Source organism: Peromyscus eremicus, chromosome 4, assembly GCF_949786415.1.
Source record: "Peromyscus eremicus chromosome 4, PerEre_H2_v1, whole genome shotgun sequence".
Classification (NCBI taxonomy): Eukaryota; Metazoa; Chordata; class Mammalia; order Rodentia; family Cricetidae; genus Peromyscus; species Peromyscus eremicus.
Window position 1 is genome coordinate 6,681,374 of NC_081419.1, and position 16,578 is coordinate 6,697,951.

The 16,578-nt window shown below is 51.1% G+C and overlaps 1 protein-coding gene across 1 annotated transcript in view; it reads left to right on the plus strand.

Moving 5' to 3' along the window:
- Positions 1–227: 227 nt before the first annotated feature.
- Eng (endoglin) overlaps positions 228–16,578 on the plus strand; it is a 37,571-nt gene continuing 21,220 nt past the window's right edge. The window contains exons 1-2 of the mRNA XM_059260075.1: positions 228–654; positions 11,579–11,730. Of these exons, the coding sequence (XP_059116058.1) occupies positions 588–654; positions 11,579–11,730 (219 nt within the window). The 5' untranslated portion in view covers positions 228–587. The remainder of the gene's footprint in view (positions 655–11,578; positions 11,731–16,578) is intronic.

Sequence of the window (16,578 nt, forward strand, 5' to 3'; positions counted from 1 at the left end):
TTTCATCCAGAACTTGACCCCTGTCAGGTTCCCACATGTACGCTCACCAGCTAGCCTTGGCAAGTGTAGATGGAGGGTGAGGTGCATGGAGGGAGGTCTGCCGACTGGGCCCTCCCATCACCCTGCCTCCCCCATCCCAGGGCCCCCCACCCAGCGACAAAGCCAGTGGCACTTCCTCTACCCGCCTGGCAGGCAGCCTGGCCCGGCCCCTTCTCTAAGGAAGCGCATTTCCTGCCTCTCTGGGCCGGGCTGGATGAGCTGAGCTCCCTGCCGAGGACGGTCAGACCCCTACCTCCATCTGCGTTCTGTCCCCAGGCCAGGACCGCTGCCGGCTGCTGTTCAAAAGAGCCCAGTGTCTCTTTCCCACCATCCAGTCAGCTAGAGACCCCTGCCCTGCTGTGAGTCTCGAGCTCACTTCTCCTGACTTCTCAGCCGCCACCTCAGAAGGCTGGAGCAGGGACGTGGTCGCTCCGGCCGCCTGCTCCCTTCGGGTCCCCGTGCGAACCCACGCCGGCCCCGGCGCCCACCCGCAGCCCTGCCTCTGGACACCGGATAAGGCCCAGCGCAGAGACTCCCAGGTGGACAGCATGGACCGTGGCATGCTCCCTCTGGCCATTACCCTGCTGCTGGCCATCTACAGCTTCGTGCCCACAAGTAAGTGTCCAGCGACCATGGTTGGGGTCACAGCCCAGACCAGGCCCTGGGTGTTCCAGGTCTTAATCCTGTGTCCTGAGCTCGTAGCTAGTAAAGCCACCTCCAGGGTGGTGGAAGGCAGGAAAGGGATCACCGGCTATTTCAACTCAGTGGGACTGAAAGATTTCACGGGACACCAGACTTAAGCGTTAAAAGTCTGGCGGGATAAGCTGTTCACTTTAGCCCTGGCACCTGCTGGTTCAGCGATCAAGAAGGCCAGGAGCCAGGATGCTGTACATCGCTGGGAGTACTCCTTCCCTTCTCTGAGCTTCCCATTTGAGGAAGTTCAGGAGGGTCACAGGAGAAAGTCAGCCTCTGGATCCAGCTTTGACCTTTTTAATTCCTGGTGTCATCTTGGGGGATGACTTCGAGACCTCTGAGCCGGGGGTGGGGGGTGGGGTGGGTGCTGTAGTAAAGGCTTATGGTGACATCATTTGTCCAAAGAGTTACCAACTACAAGTCTTCCCACTTTTCCCGGGCTTTGCCCAACTCTCAGAACCCCACTGAACCCACAAGGGCCACATGCTCTGCCCTGCCTCTGTTCCCCATCTCAAGAAGGACACAGGCTCATTTAGGGGTTCTGTGGGTCTTCTCAGTCAGGCTGACAATTAAAAGTGACCTCAGGAGGGGTGGTGAGGACCCCAGACCCCAGTCTCACTCACGGTCGGTCTCAGTGGGGCCTGCTCCTCGGTCACCCCTATCTGTAGACAGCTACCTGCCCACCTGCAGATTCAGGGGCTTGTCCAAGGATTGGAGTGGGCTGCCAGGAGGCCGGAGTATGGGGAGGAGATGGGGCCACCCCTGAATCTTAAAGTCTGTAAGTGATGAGAAATCTGTCACCACCTCGTTGGTCAACCGGAAATTGAGTCTAGAGACACTGAGTGACTTTGCAGGGATTTGACTCTATGCCTGTGGCCCCCGGAATCCTTACTCTGACCACATGTGACCCTGCAAGATGGCTGCCACGATCACCCCATTTCCCAGAAGAGAAAATGGAGGCTCTGACCCTCCAAGTCCACCTACTATAACAGAGCCTGACCCCAGCCTGGGTCAGGACTCCAGGTGCTCTTCCTCTGGCTTTGGGAGACATGCAAGACTTTTAGGGTCTGACTTGTAGTGTGGAAGGTGAGGTGTCAGAGTCTAGGTAACCTTCCAGACTTTAGGTAGGCCGATGACAGTGGTACGAATATTCCCTCAGGGCTGATTTCAATCCACTAACCCTCAGTTCTTCTTTGGAAACTAGAATTCAGTGGCACACAGCAATCGCCTCTCTCTCCTACAGACCCGAGGCATAGATACTCTCAAGGATCCAAGAGCAGCAGTTCTCAACCTGTGGGTCTCGAGCCCATAGGGGTCGCATATCAGATACCCTGTCTGTCTGATATTTACATTATGATTCATAACAGTAGTAAAAGTACAGTTATGAAGTAGCAATGAAATAACTTTATGGTTGGAGGTCACCACAGCATGAAGAGTTGTATTAAAGTGTCAGCATTAGGGAGGTTGGGAACTACTGGACTGTGGATGGTGTAAAGTGAGTAAAATAATTAGGAAGTAGTGAGTTCTGATAGTTATTTCCTGGGTGTGTAGCTCAGAGGTAGAGCTCTTGCCTGCCATATGGAAGGTCCTGAGTTTAAAAAAAAATTACACACATTTACGTTCATACACACACACACACACACACACACACACACACCTTATTTTTATTTTGTTTCTTGAGAAAAGGTCTCACTACGTAGCCCTGGCTGTCTAGCACACAGAACTCAGTGGATGGGGGTGGCAGCCATTTGTATACATCCCCTCAGGATGGAGGGGCAAAATTGGACCCAGTCTTCTGGGGCACAACTCAGTAGAATTTTCTAAAGTTATAACTTGTGTATAACTTTTTACTCTCACACCTCAATTTCCAAAGTCAGCCTAAGCTGGGTGTGGTGACACACAGTTGTAATCTCAGCACTTGGAAGGCTGAGGCTGTAGTATCCACATGAGTTCCTGGCCAGCTTAGATACATAGTGAGTTCAAGGCCAGCCCGGACTACATAGTAATATTCGGTCTTAAAAGAAAAAGTTGGGGCTGGAGAGATGGCTCGGTGGTTAAAAGCACTGGCTGCTCTTCCAGAGGACCTGGGTTCAATTCCCAGCACCCACATGGAAGCCCACAACTATCTGTCACTCCAATTCCAGGGCATCTGACACCTTCACACCAATGCACACAAAATAAAGTTAAATAAATAATTTTTTTAAAAAGTCAACCCTAGAGAGTTACTTGTCGCCTCTGTAAGGACGTGTGGCCCATGAGTACCTGTAATAAACCCCAACAACCAGATTCCACCCAAATGTCCCTCAATAGGGGTCTCATTGAAGAAGTCAGGATGTCACAGAATGCTGTCCAGCAGCAACCACAAAACCAGTGGATCCATTTGCTATGACACAGATGTATAGAACATACAGTTAGGACCCTAAACAGCAATCCATTTCTACTAATAAAACAGTGACGCTGAGGTTTGCACAGAGAAAATTCTGGAAGGATGTGCACTCAGTGTGACTGTTTTCCAGTGTGGGATTTTCTCGAGAGGGCTAAGATGAATTCTTCTTCCTGGATTTACTTGTTTCGTTATTTTTTGTGTATAATTGTTTTACCTGCGTGTACAGCTGTGTGCCCAGGGAGGTACAGACAGTTGTAAGCCTCCAGGTCGGTGCCAGGAATGCTTCCTCTAGAAGAGCAACAAGTGCTCTTAACCACTGAGCCACCTCTCCAGCCCTGGAATCCCTTTAAAGAACATGCATGTGGATGGAGATTCTTAAAGAGCAGCTTGAAAAAACAAAACGAAACAAAACAAAACAAAAAAGGGGCCGCTTAACCATGTGTTTGCTCCTCAAAGAAAACAGATGAGTGAGGGGTGCTGGGATATAGCTCTGCGGCAGAGCCGTGCTTACCAGGCAGCCTAAGGCTCTGCAAAGAAGAGAAGAAAGGAGAAGGGGAGAGAGGGGAGGGGGAGAGAGGGGAGGGGGAGAGAGGGGAGAGGGACTCACGGTGGGCACACCTGTATTACCAGCACTCGGGAGGCAGAGGCAGGATCAGAAATCTGAGCTCACATCAAGCTGAAGGCTGGACTAAATGAGGACCTGTCTCAAGAGAACAAAGAGAGAGAGAGAGAGAGGAAGGGAATGGAGTGGGGAAGAGAGAGAGAGTGGGGAAATAATCTTTAAAAATCTTAGGTCAATGGGCTGACAAAACTACTCAGCGGATAAAGGCTTGCTGCCAAGGCTGACAACCTGAGTTTGATCCCCAGAGTCCACATGGTGGAGAGAGCTATGTGCTGTCCTCTGACCTTTACATGCTATGGTGGACGGACAACACACACACACACACACTCACACACACTCACACACACTCACACACACACACACACTCACACACTCACACACACACACACTCACACACACTGATTAAGGCTGGAATGTCACTCAGTGGCAGAGCATTTTTCTAGAATATTTCAGGTTCAATCCTCAGTACTGAAAACAAAAACAAAAACAAAAACAAAAACAAAAACCACTCCCAGGCCTATTAGCAGCTATAAAGCCTTCTGGGCTTTGCAAGGTAATTTTGATCCTTCAGATGAACATGTGAGAGTCTTGTGGACCCTTCTTATGTGCCATATTATTTTCATGTCATTTGCAGTTCTGGAATATTCTGTCCCACGCCTGCGCCATCGTTTGAACAGTGAGCCCCTTGTTGAATATTCAAGTGGTGTCTCGTTTTGTTCCAGTCTGGGGCAGCTACCTTTCTCTGTATTTTGGTTAATTTCACTTGGAAGCTTCTGGCACTTGTGGCCTGAGCCTCGTCTAAGGTTGAGTGGGTGTCTCTAGACTGTAGGTGGTCGTTCGCCTGAGGCTGGAGCAGAGTGTGACCTGGAGCCTGCTGCTGACCACCTGGGTGGGGATCTGGGACGCTGCAGTAGGGGCTGGTGACACAGGGCAGAGACACAACTACCCATGACTTTGAAGCCACATTCCAGAACCTCTCAGAAGGAAAGGGGGATGGGCAAGAACTGCATTAGCCAGGACAGTGGCTCCCTGGGACCTATGGAGACATGGCCACTAAGATTCTCCCTCCACACCCAGTTTACTCACATCACAACCACCTGAAACTCCAGTTCCAGGGAATCCTGTGCTGGCATCCATAGCCACATGAACACATGCATGTAGTGTACATAAACTCATGTAAGCACACACACATACACATAAATAATAAATCTTAAATGTTAAAAGAAAAAAAAGAAGATTCTCTCTCACCTCAGTCAGAGAGACAGAGGGACAGAGGACTTGCTCCGTGTCACATGTGGGCCAGAGCTGGGGCCTTGGAGGACAGGCCTGCTCCATGCGCTCCAGGGCCTCAGGCAGATCTGGGTGAGAGGGAGGGGATCTCCTATCTTGTGTCCTTGGTGTGTCAGGCCCGTGTACAGATGAGGATGTCCAAGTTCTCAGTAAGTGACAGGTCCTAATTTCTACCCCAGGCTGTCCTCCTGACTCAGCCTCCTCTCTGCACTCTGGTGACTAGATGTGGGAGACTTGGAAAGATGGGTGCCTAGTTTGGGGCTCCACCTCTGCCTCCAGATCAGGCTTTGGGGCAGCAGTCCTGCAGGTTGAGGGGTCCTCATCCCGGAGTAAATGCACTTCACTCCACCGGTGCATAAATGGGGTGCTGAGTGTGTCAGTTGACATTTATTGGGAGCGTGCTGTGTACCAGCACTGCACTGCTCGAGGCATGTTGCTCATACCCTCAGATTTAGCTCCGGTCACCCCTTTGTTAGCGATGAGAAGACTGGGGTCTAGGAGATAAGAGCAAGGAACACAGGCTAGAGCGCATAGCCTGGACCCCAAACCTTGGAACAGTTCTTTCTATGAGCTACCTCAAGGGAGCGACAAGCATCTTCCTGTAGCTTGATCCCCTCATTTCAGGGACTTGGCCCTTTGTCCTGGCCCTGCGATGGCCTTCCCTCTTAGATATGACCCTGGGACCCTGCCTCTGCTGACAGTGTCCCGCCTTCTTGCATTTATCCCAGAGAGAACCTCAGGGCGTCTCTCAAACCCCAGAGGGAAACTGAGTCCCAGAACAGTAGAAGGGAAGCAGCAAGTTAGGGATAAACCTTAAAACTTCTGCACAAATGTGTGTTCTGGCCCACCCGAGCCCAGAGGAATGCAGGGACATGGTGAACCAGGCTGTCCGTGTTCTGTCCTCTGGGAGTGCAGACGGTTAGAAGTTAACAGTTGAAGCAAGAGAAGCAGGAATCCAGCATAAGCTCCAGACACACAGTGAGTCCTAGGCCAGCCTGAGCTGTAGGAAACCCCCGTCTCAAAAAACTACCACCCCAGTACCAGAGAGATGGCTCCGGGGCTAAGAGATCTCAGGACATGGCTTGGGTTCCCAGAACCGATGTCACAGAGCTCACAAGTGCCTTTTTCTCCAGCTCTAGGGGACCCAGTGGCCTCTTCTGGCTTCTGCAGGCACCTGTACACACACACACACACACACACACACACACACACACACACACACACACAATTAAACGAATCCTAAAAAGAGAAAACCAGAGGTTGGAGAGATGTCTCAGCAGTTAAGAACACTTGTTTTTCAGGGGACCCAGGTTCTATTCCCAGCACCCACGTGGTGCCTCACAACCGTCTGTAAATCCAGTTCTAGGGCATCTAACTCCTTCTGACCTCTGAGAGCAGCAGGCACAGACCTGGTACACACACATACACATAAAACATTCATACAGATAAAAATAAATACATCTCAGGGCTGGAGAGATGGCTCAGGGATTGAGAGCTCTGGCTGTTCTTCTGGAGGACCTGGGTTTAATTCCCAGCACCCACACGGCAGTTCACAATTGCCTGTAACTCTATCTCCAGGGGATCCAACACTCTCACACAGATATACATGCAGGCAAAATACCAACGCACATAAATTAAAAATAAATAAATCATTTTTTAAAAAAGAAAGAATATAAAAAATACATCTTAAAAAAACATCAACAACCCAGGCCAGCCATGGTGACACACACCTTAATCCCATCACTCAGGAGGCAGAGACCGCAGGGGACATCTCTGTGAGACTGAGGCCAGCCTGAGTTACAGAATGAGACCCTGTCTTAAAATTTAAAAAACAAGGCTCAGAGATTGCTCAGCTAGTGAAATATTTGCTATGCAAGCATTGAGGGCCTGAGTTCAATGCCCAGAACTCATACCATAGTAATAATAAACAACAACCAGGTGTGGTTCTGGGCGCGTGCAGTCCCAGTACTAATGAGGAGTCAGGAGGAGCCCGGGGCCTCACCGGCTAGTCAGCTGAGTCGGCTCAGAGAGCTCCCGTCTAGTGAAAGACCGTGTCTCAGAAAAGGAGAGTGTGGTGCTGAGGAACAACCGCGGTTTAACTGGCTTCACACACATACACACACAAGCACACTTGCAAACCTCACATGTACACCTCACACACTTACATACATAAATTAGAAACAAAACAGCCCAAACTTGTCAAAACAGACAGACAACCGCAACAAAGTCCACACCTGAGCACTTGTGACTCTGGGACATCAGGTCCCGATGAACCTAAGAAAGGAGGTCCTTCCTTCTCTCTCTCCTCCCTTTCTCTCTTTCTCTCTTTCTTTCTCTCTCTCTCTCTTTCTTTCTTTCTTTCTTTCTTTCTTTCTTTCTGTTTGTTTTTCAAGACGGGGTTTCTCTGTGTAGCCCTGGCTGTCCTGGTTCTCGCTCTGTAGACCAGGCTGGCCTCGAACTCACAGAGATCCACCTGGCTCTGCCTCCCGAGTGCTGGGATTAAAGGTGTGCGCCACCACTGCCTGACTAGGAGGCACCTGTTTCAGGAAGAGGCTAACAATAGTTTTGAAAGCTGAATACAAATTGGTCAGGTAGTCAATAAAAGATGGCCACTGGGGGCTAGACAGATGGCTTAGCAGTTACCAGCACTTGCTATTCTTGTAGAGGACCCAGATTTGGTTCCCTGTAGCCACATGGTAGCATACCATAACTCCAGTTCCAGGGGATCTGATGCCCTTTTCTGGCATCTCTGGGCACCGCATGCATACGGTGCACACTTATGTACATAAAACTAAAACAAATAAATCTTAAAGATGGGCACTGGTCTGAGGAAGGGCAAAGACAAGAGGCAAGGTGCTTTTTGGAGAGAACATTTACCTCAGTGACTGGGAAGACAGGGCCACCAAAGCACTTCCTGGGCAACCTCCATTCATCAGCAGGTGGCTTAGCACAGTGAGTGTGACAGCCTGGGAATGTGCACCAACTCTGAGGGTGGCATAGGGTTCACACCGCCCCATTGTACAGATCATAATGCCGAGGCATGAAACGGAGCCTGGAAGGTGGTGTGATTAGGGTGGGAACCTTTACCATTTGTCAACCTCTTTGTTGACCCCACTTTGGGCTGCAGTGTGTGAATTTGACCCTGTGGCTGTTGGGAAATGATGGGAAAGACATACAAGGGGAGTTGTGTCTTGCCGATGGCTTGGCTGGATGGGGACAGCTGGATGGGGACATCTATGAGGCTGTCATTGGACTCCGAAAGGAGTAGAGGGTGGCCGGGTGGGTGATGAGGTGACTGAAGAAGACTTTTGTTAGAAAGCACCTTCCTCGGTGTCACAGATATTCATAGCACCTGTGGGTACCCAGTACTTGACGCATCAGAACTGACCGTCTCCCATAGACACACAAAGAACACGCTGGGTGCTAGAACTTTAAAGCTGGGCCCCGCCGCCGCCGCCGCCGCTGAGTCTCCTAGAGAAATTCTTCAGCCTCCCTAACTACCTGTGAAATGGGCATTAGAACCACCTGGCTACCTCTAAGGTCTGCTGTAAGGACCCAAGGAATTTAATCACACAAAGCCCCCGACAAAGGCATGAAGAAGCTTCTGTGATGGGTATTGCAGTTGCAAATGAGGAAACAGAGGAAATGTAGGTCTCTGCAAGCTCAGGATGAGGCAGAGAGGTGACCAGGCCCTCTGGCTCCAGAGCGACTTATTTGATGGCCTCGGAGAGCTATTAGGGGTGAATGGGGGCTGCTGTGTGAGGCTCTGTGCTTGGAGGTGAGGAAGGGAAGTGTGAGGATGCTCCAGACTCTCACTCAGGAGGTCAGGGTCACCCAGTTCACCAAGGGTGACTCCTGGGCCCCCAGCGGCGCCTCCTCCAACAGTTCCCGGGAGGCCCCGGCATTTCCCTTGGTACCAGGGGATTGTTTTCAGCTGGCCTGGGCCCGCCTTGGGCTGCTGGAGACAGGCTCGGGCGTCACAGTCCCTCCTGTCTCCCCATTCTCGTCTGTGGGGTGGGGGCAACCAGTATTCGAAAAGGCCCCAAAATAAATGGGCCTCTTATCTGATCTCCCAGGCTGGCCTGTTATCTGATCATTACATAATGGCCAGGCCTGTGGCCTCTCCTGCTGGCGCTGGCTGACGGCATGGAGGAGGCGGCCCCAGGCAGCCCGGCAGTGCCAGAGGAACTGGGGTTCCTGGAAGTCTGGGGAGGGGGGCGGGAAAGTCCAGAGATCTGTAGGCCAGATCCTGGGTCATGTGGGGAGAGGAGTCAGAGACCCAGAGGCCAGGCATCTGTATGTATGACCTTGACCTAAGTATCCTGTCCTTCAGGGTGCCGTCTCCCATCTAGGTAGGGGCCGCCAAGCAGCCTATGCTTAAGAATGGGCTGGAGTGGGGGTGGATCAGAAGGGAAGTTGACGATGGGAGAGGGTACCAACCCTTGAGTCTAGTGGGGTGAGGGAAACCTCCGTGACTGCCCTGCCCTCCTACTTCACCCCAGCCCTTAAAGAGTCAACATCCACAGCAAATGCAGGCAAGAAAACCACAGAGAGACCCACCGTATGCCCTGCCTACAACGTGTTCCAGCAACCTTCAGGGCTGTGTGGCCTCCTCTCTCATTGCCGCTGGACAGACCAGGACACTAAAGCCCCAAGGGCTGAAATCATTCCCCAAAGCCATAGCTAGTCAGAGGTGGATGTTGGGCCGGGCTCCCAGGAACTTGCTTTGAACAAAAACAACATCTTCCAAGCACACTGGTGTCCCTAGTGTATTGCAGATAGGACTAGAGCAATAGCTGATAAGGTCTGGGCTCCTCCAGCAGACACCTGTACCTGTCCCAATTCTCTCCCCAAGATGGAGATGAGGGACAGTGTTGACAGGATGTGGGGCAGCCATCTAATCACCTTCTCCGACCCCGGTGGCTTTGGGCCCAACAAGCTAGCCACAAAGGTGGAAAAGGCCGGTCGGGCCACCGGCGCCTGGGGTTCGGGAAGAGCCAGCCTGCCCCCATCCCCAGCACTGGCGTCAGCTGGACGTGAAGCCTGGCTCTCCGCGCCCATCTTTGATCTCCAAGAAAACAGGAAGTGAGCACGACAAGATGGAGACACAAACTTCCAAACAGTCTCCCCTCCTCTGCCCCTCCTCCGCAGCCCCCCTTCCCCTCAGCACATTCCTTAGGACGAGGTGTAGGGGCCTCATTTCCTCTTCCTCCTCTGCTGGGTCAGGGCGAAATTCCATGGCTCTCCCTTGGGACCCGTGTTTCCGGGCCGCCCTGCTGCAGGCTGTGAGGCCTGCGCCATCACGGCCTTCCAACCTGGGCTGCTCCCGGTGAGGCAGGAAATTCCCTCCACAGAAGCAGTCTCTCAGGGACCGACACCTTGAGGTCAGAAGAGGGGAAGCAGGCTCCCTACCTTCTCCCCCATCTTCCTTTGCATTGAACTGACCTTAAGGTGTCCACCCTGGGTCCTGCCGCCGGGGGCCACCTAACAGCAAATAAAAATAGCGGAGAGCTGGGCATTGAGGAGGCAGAGACAGTTGACCTCTGTGAGTGTGAAGCCAGCCTAGTCTGCATAGTGAGTTCTAGGCCAGCCAGAACTAAACAGTGAGACCTCATCTCAAAAAAAAAAAAAAAAAAAAAAAAGATTATAAAATAAACATATGTCACTTCCCCTGTAAAAAGTTACATTTGATTTTAAATTTAAATTTCAGATAAACAATGAATGTTTTTGTAGTATAAGTATATAATTATATATTAAAAATTATACCTTGAAAAATAATTCATGTTTATCTGAAATTCAGACTTAATTAGTATCCTGATTTTTATCTTCCAACTTTATACCTAGTAACACTATGACCCTGGTAGAGACTTTCTCTGGCTGAGCCTCAGTTTCTCCGTCTGTGGTATGTATGGAATGATATCTACCGTGTGGGGTAGCTATGAAGATGCCGTGGCAGCTTGATTCCTGACCTCATACCAAGTATGTAGGAAATGTTCAAAAAGTGAATGTGATGCCAGGCAGTGGTGGCGCGCACCTTTAATCCCAGCATTTGAGAGGCAGAGACAAGCGGGTCTCTGTGAGTTGGAGGCTAGCCTGGTCTACAAAGCGAGTTCCAGGACAGCCAGAACTATTACACAGAGAAACTTGTCTTGAAAAACAAAAACAACAACAAAAGAAACCCAAACAAACAAAAAGCGAATGTAATAGTATCCAGGCGTGATTGTGCACACCTGTAATCCAGCATTTGGGAAGTGGAGGCAGGACAATCAGGAGGTCAAGACCATCCCTGGCTAAATTTTATGTAAATTTAAAGCCAGACTGGGCTACATCAAACTCTGTCTCCAAATAATAATAATAATAATAATAATAATAATAATAATAACAATAATTTTTTTAAAAGAATAAGAATGTACTTGGCATTTTTCCTCCTAGTGCTGGGAACTGAACCCAGGGCCTTGCCAATGCTCGGCAAACATCCTACCACCGATCTACATTCCCACCCCATCACCTTCTTCTCCGACCCACTTTCCCGCTGTGTTTTCCCGCAGGTCTTGCAGAAAGGGTCTATTGTAATCTACAGCCTGTGGACCCCGCAAGGGGTGAGGTGACATACATCACCAGCCAGGTCTCTGAGGGCTGCACAGCTCGGGTTGCCAATGCCACACATGAAGTCCACGTTCTCTTCCTGACTTTTCCCAGGGTGAGTACCCCAGCACGTCAGTGGGAACCCACAGGAAGCAGAGGCATCGGTGTGAAGGATACCTTCCCTCCGCTGGTGCTGGGGCGGTGGTTGGGACTTCACTGGGGCCTCAGCATGAGGCTGATGGGACATCTCCTGGGAGGGCCCGTAGGGAGTGGCCTTCTGGGAGCAGGGATGAAAGCGTGGCAAGGTCCTGCTGGAGGGCCAGTGAAGTGGCTCACCAGGTGAGGGTGCTTGCCACCAAGTGTGATGACCTGAGTTCAATTCTCTGAACCTACACAATAGAAGTAAAGAACAGACTCCCTCGAGTTTTTCTCTGACTTCTCCTGCGCATGCGTGCACACACACACACACACACACACACACACACACACACACCATAAATAAATGTTAAAAAACCAAGTTTTAAGAAAGGACCCAGGTAGAAAAGAGCTAGGTAAGCGAGTCAGTGTGAACCAGGGGGCTTGTGCCCAAACACCTCTAGGGACATGGCTCTTGTAGCTTTTCAGAGGACATGACTCCACTCTAACCTGGACTTTGGAGAAAGAGTTGAATTCCAGACTCCCTCACATCAAACATCTGTGACCCCACCAAGCATCCTCTGAGATCCCAAACCAGCAAAGCCAGCTCCAGCTGTGCAGATGTGTAACCCATTTGTCAAATGCTTACTACGTGCTTGGTGCCGGGCTCTCGCCTACAGTCTGCTAGGAGCTAGCATTTTTGTTTGGTTGGTTGGTTGTTGGGTTTTTGCATTAGGGTTCATGTAGCCCAGGCTGGCCTCAAACTTGCTATATAGCTAAGGATGTCTCTGAACTGATCTTCCTGCCTCCACCTCCAAAGCGCTGGGACTATAGACACATGTCAGCACATCTGAGACTCAGGGCCTCATGTCTGCCCGGCAAACACCCTACCAAACCCTCTACATCCCTAGCCACCATATATATATACATATAGTGTGGTGTATGTGTGTGGTATATGGGGGGGGGGATGTGTGTGTGTGTGTATGTGGTGTATGTGTGTGGGATGTGTGTGGTGTTGTGTGTGTGTATGTGTGTGTGGTGTGTATGTGTATGTGGTGTGTGTGTGTGTGTGTGTGTGTGTGTGTGTGGTGTGTATGTGTATGTGGTGTATGTGTGTGGGATGTATGTGTGTATGTATGTGTGTGGTGTGTATGTGCATGTGGTGTATGTGTGTGGGATGTGTGTGGTGTTGTGTGTATGTATGTATGTGTGGTGTGTATGTGTATGTGGTGTATGTGTGTGGGATGTATGTGTGTGTGTGTGTGTAGTGTATCTTCTCAAGGGCTCATCATAGTCTATTACTAGTCTCAGTTTTTGGAGGAGGAAACTGAATCTGGCCTTGAGAACTAAAACATGAACCTAAAGACAGAGTTTACACCAGAATCCTAGGGCCCTCAGAAGCAGCTACCGGTGTCATCGGCCTGTCTGGGATGCAGCCCACACCCAGCTGAGGGGACTAAGGCCGCGAGAATGAATTAGGAGCATGGGGTAAATTTGTGAGCAGCCTGCCCCTGGAACTGTTGAGTTGACTAGCGTTTGTGCAGTGATAAGAAGGTGCCCAGACCACCAATATCGGGGGGGCCCTGCCTGCCACAAGGACTGTGGGCTTTGATAACCCCAAGGCACAGATAGCGCCACATACATTTTATGTGGCTTCCATAAGCATTTTAATTGTTTTCAAGTTTGGTAATGATATAGAAAAATAAGGAGCTTCCTGCAGGTTCGTTTTGTTTGTTCTGAGGTTTGGGCCTTGCACCTCTTCTGGGTGATTGGGGTCCCCTGACAGCAGGGCCAGGCAGAGAGACCCCAGCCAAATAGCCAGATCTCCGGGACGTGCATGCTCTAGCCAGGACTCAGGAGGCACAGGCCACAGGCCAGGGTACCTCAGCTGCTAAAGGCTTAGGCAGGGAGGGCTTCCTGGAGGAAGTGGCAACACAGACTAGCCAGGACCTCCCCAAGTGGGGTAGGCAGTGGGCACAGCAGGGGAGAGGGTGCCTGCAGAGGGGAGGAGCTGCCTGCTCAGATTCTGCATGTGATTGGCAGGACCTTGCAGTCCACCTAGGAACAAGGAGCTTGGTCTTTATCTATGAGCAATGACATCTATTGAAAGGTTTTTAAGGTTGTGGTGGGGTGCCACAGTAACTCATGACACAGTCCAAGGATTCTAGAGTTTGTGGCAACAGAGTCTCCCTGTAGCCCTCTGCCCCTTCCAGAGAACTCAGTCCGTAGATCATGTGACTTCTGACCCAGCAGGCCAGGCTTCCAGCACTAGAACTCCAAAGGATATGCATTTAATGGATGGTGGAGAGAGCCAGGGTCCAGCCCTGCATCTGTCATCGGCCTGCACCTCCAACAGTGCATGGGATGCAGAAGATGCTCCCCTCGTATTTTCCTTGGGTTCAGAGGCTTGCTCAAGAATGAAACTGTAGTATCTAGTGCCGGGCTTGGCCTATTCCGAATAATTAATATGTTCCATAAATGAATGCGTGTTCATGTTGTGAATGCATTCAAGTGTGACCATGATACAGAGCTTAGGAACACAGCTTCTAGTCCCACATTGTAGCACGTGACAGAAATCCCAAATTATTCAGGAAGCTGAGGCAGGAGGATGGCTTGAAAAACTGCAAGTTTCAGGTCATCCTGGGCAACATAGTGAGAGTTTGTTCAGAAAACAAGCAGAGAAGAAAGAACAGATTCTGGAGCCAGTCACTCCTCACTTGAACTTTGGCTAACTTCATGGCGGCATCGCTTTGTTGGCAACCTGTCCGAACCCTTTCCTTCCCACGGGAAACACGGAGACGATGGTAATCATTCCTACCTCGCAGGTTACTGAGACTCCAGTGGGTAACGCAGGCAAAGCACAGAACCTGCCCAGAGTCAAAGCTCCAGAGCTGGCAGCTCTAAGTTTTGTTGTTGGTGTTATTGCTCCCCTCTCTCTCTCTCTCTCTCTCTCTCTCTCTCTCTCTCTCTCTCTCTCTCTTTTCCAGACAGGGTTTCTCTGTGTAATTTTGGTGCCTGTCCTAGATCTCGCTCTGTAGACCAGGCTGGCCTCTGCCTCCCGAGTGCTGGGATTAAAGGCGTGGGCCACCACCGCCTGGCTATTATTACTTTTTTCTGGGCTCCATTTCTCACCTGTAAATACCTGGGTGTGACCCGGTTTCCAATATCTTCCAATCATTTTTGAACCTCACATGAGTTTGAACCCTCTGGAGAAGAAGAGGCCGAGCCCGCAGAGCCATTCAGTCTTGGTGCTGTGACCACCGAGAAGCCGGGGACTTGCCTGGGACTTTCTAAGAACAAGGTCCACACAACAGTCCCTCGCCACCAACTCTGCCCAGGCGCTTGCTATGTGCCCAGCCTGTGGTCAATGATACAGACAGAAAACAAAACTGAGCCCCTCACAGGCTGAGGATTCCTGTAATTGATGATGGAATTAGAAGCGTTGTGGGAGGATGAGAAGTGACAGGAAGATGGCCACTGTGTGAAAGAAAGAAAGGGATCTGGGGGCTAGACCTGGGCTCAGTTGTTACAGTGCTTGTCTGTCACGTGTGAGGCTTTGATCCCCAGCGTCTCACAAACAAGGGCAGGAGTACCTCACTCCAGAGGCCGACGCAGGAGGGTGAGAAGTTCAAGGGCAGGACAGGTGTAGGTTCAGCGGTTCAGAGCACTTGCTGCTCTTTCAGAAAACCCAAGTTCAGTTCCCAGCACCCACATCAGGCAGTTTACACCTGCCTGTAACTGCAGCTCCAGAGGATCCCACACCCTCTCCTGGCCTCCATACAGACACATACACATAATTAAAAATAATTGTCTTTAAGGTCATCCTAGCCTATAGAGAGAGTTTGAGGCCAGCCTGAGCTACATGAAGACATTGTCTCAAAAAAAAAAAAAAAAAAAAGTAAGAAAGAAAGAAAGAAAAAGGAAAGACAGAACTATGTCCAGCTAGAAAGCGGAGCTGAGCGCATGAGACGGAGAACAGGGCACATGCAAAGGCCTAAAGGCCACAGGCCTGAGCTGACAGGCCTGGGGGGTGGGGGTACCGCCTCTGCTGACCTTTGGCCTCCTTTGTCAGTCCCTGGCATGGAGAGATGGCTTTCCCGTCCATCCCCACACGGCCTCAGAACCCTCATGTTTCCTGTGCGTGGGCTGCAGATGAGTAATTGCAGCCAAGAACCCCAGGGAAGTGGCAACTGGGGTGTGTGTCTCTGTCTCTGTCTGTCTGTCCGTCTGGTGTGGCTCTCTCTGTGTCTGCGTGCGTGCGTGTGTGTGTGTGTGTGTGTGTGTGTGTGTGTGTGTGTGTGTGTGTGTGTAGGAAGTCTGTAGACAGACCCGGGGCTGCTGAGCAGGGGTTATCTCACTGGGTCCCCAAAGGACAGGCCGGAGCCTGGATTCCGGGAGGGACCTAAGGTCACATCCTGACCTTCAAGACAGGAACAGGCCTGGTGTCTCAGCGATTCCCATCAGGCTGACTGCGCTGCTCTGCTGTCCCAGACCTGGACAGCCAGAGTGGTTGGCTGCTGACTCGCTCCCCTCCTGGGTAAACTCAGGGAGCCCCTTCCTAAAGATTGGAGCCAGCCAGGCTCTGACTCATGCCTAGGCTGAGGGAGCAGACAAGCTGCTGAGGCAGAAAGCCAGCCAGCGGGAACCTCCAGAAGTCTTCCTCTGACTGTCATGGGAGGTGTGAGGGGCTATGGAAGGCAGGGTGGCCCGCAATGAGCAGCCTCGCCGTCACCCCGTCCAGTGGCAACCCTGCTCCACCGTGGGAAACCTGCAGCGCTGAGCAATGTACCTGGAGTCCCTCTCTTGAACTGCAGATCCTGCCCAGTGT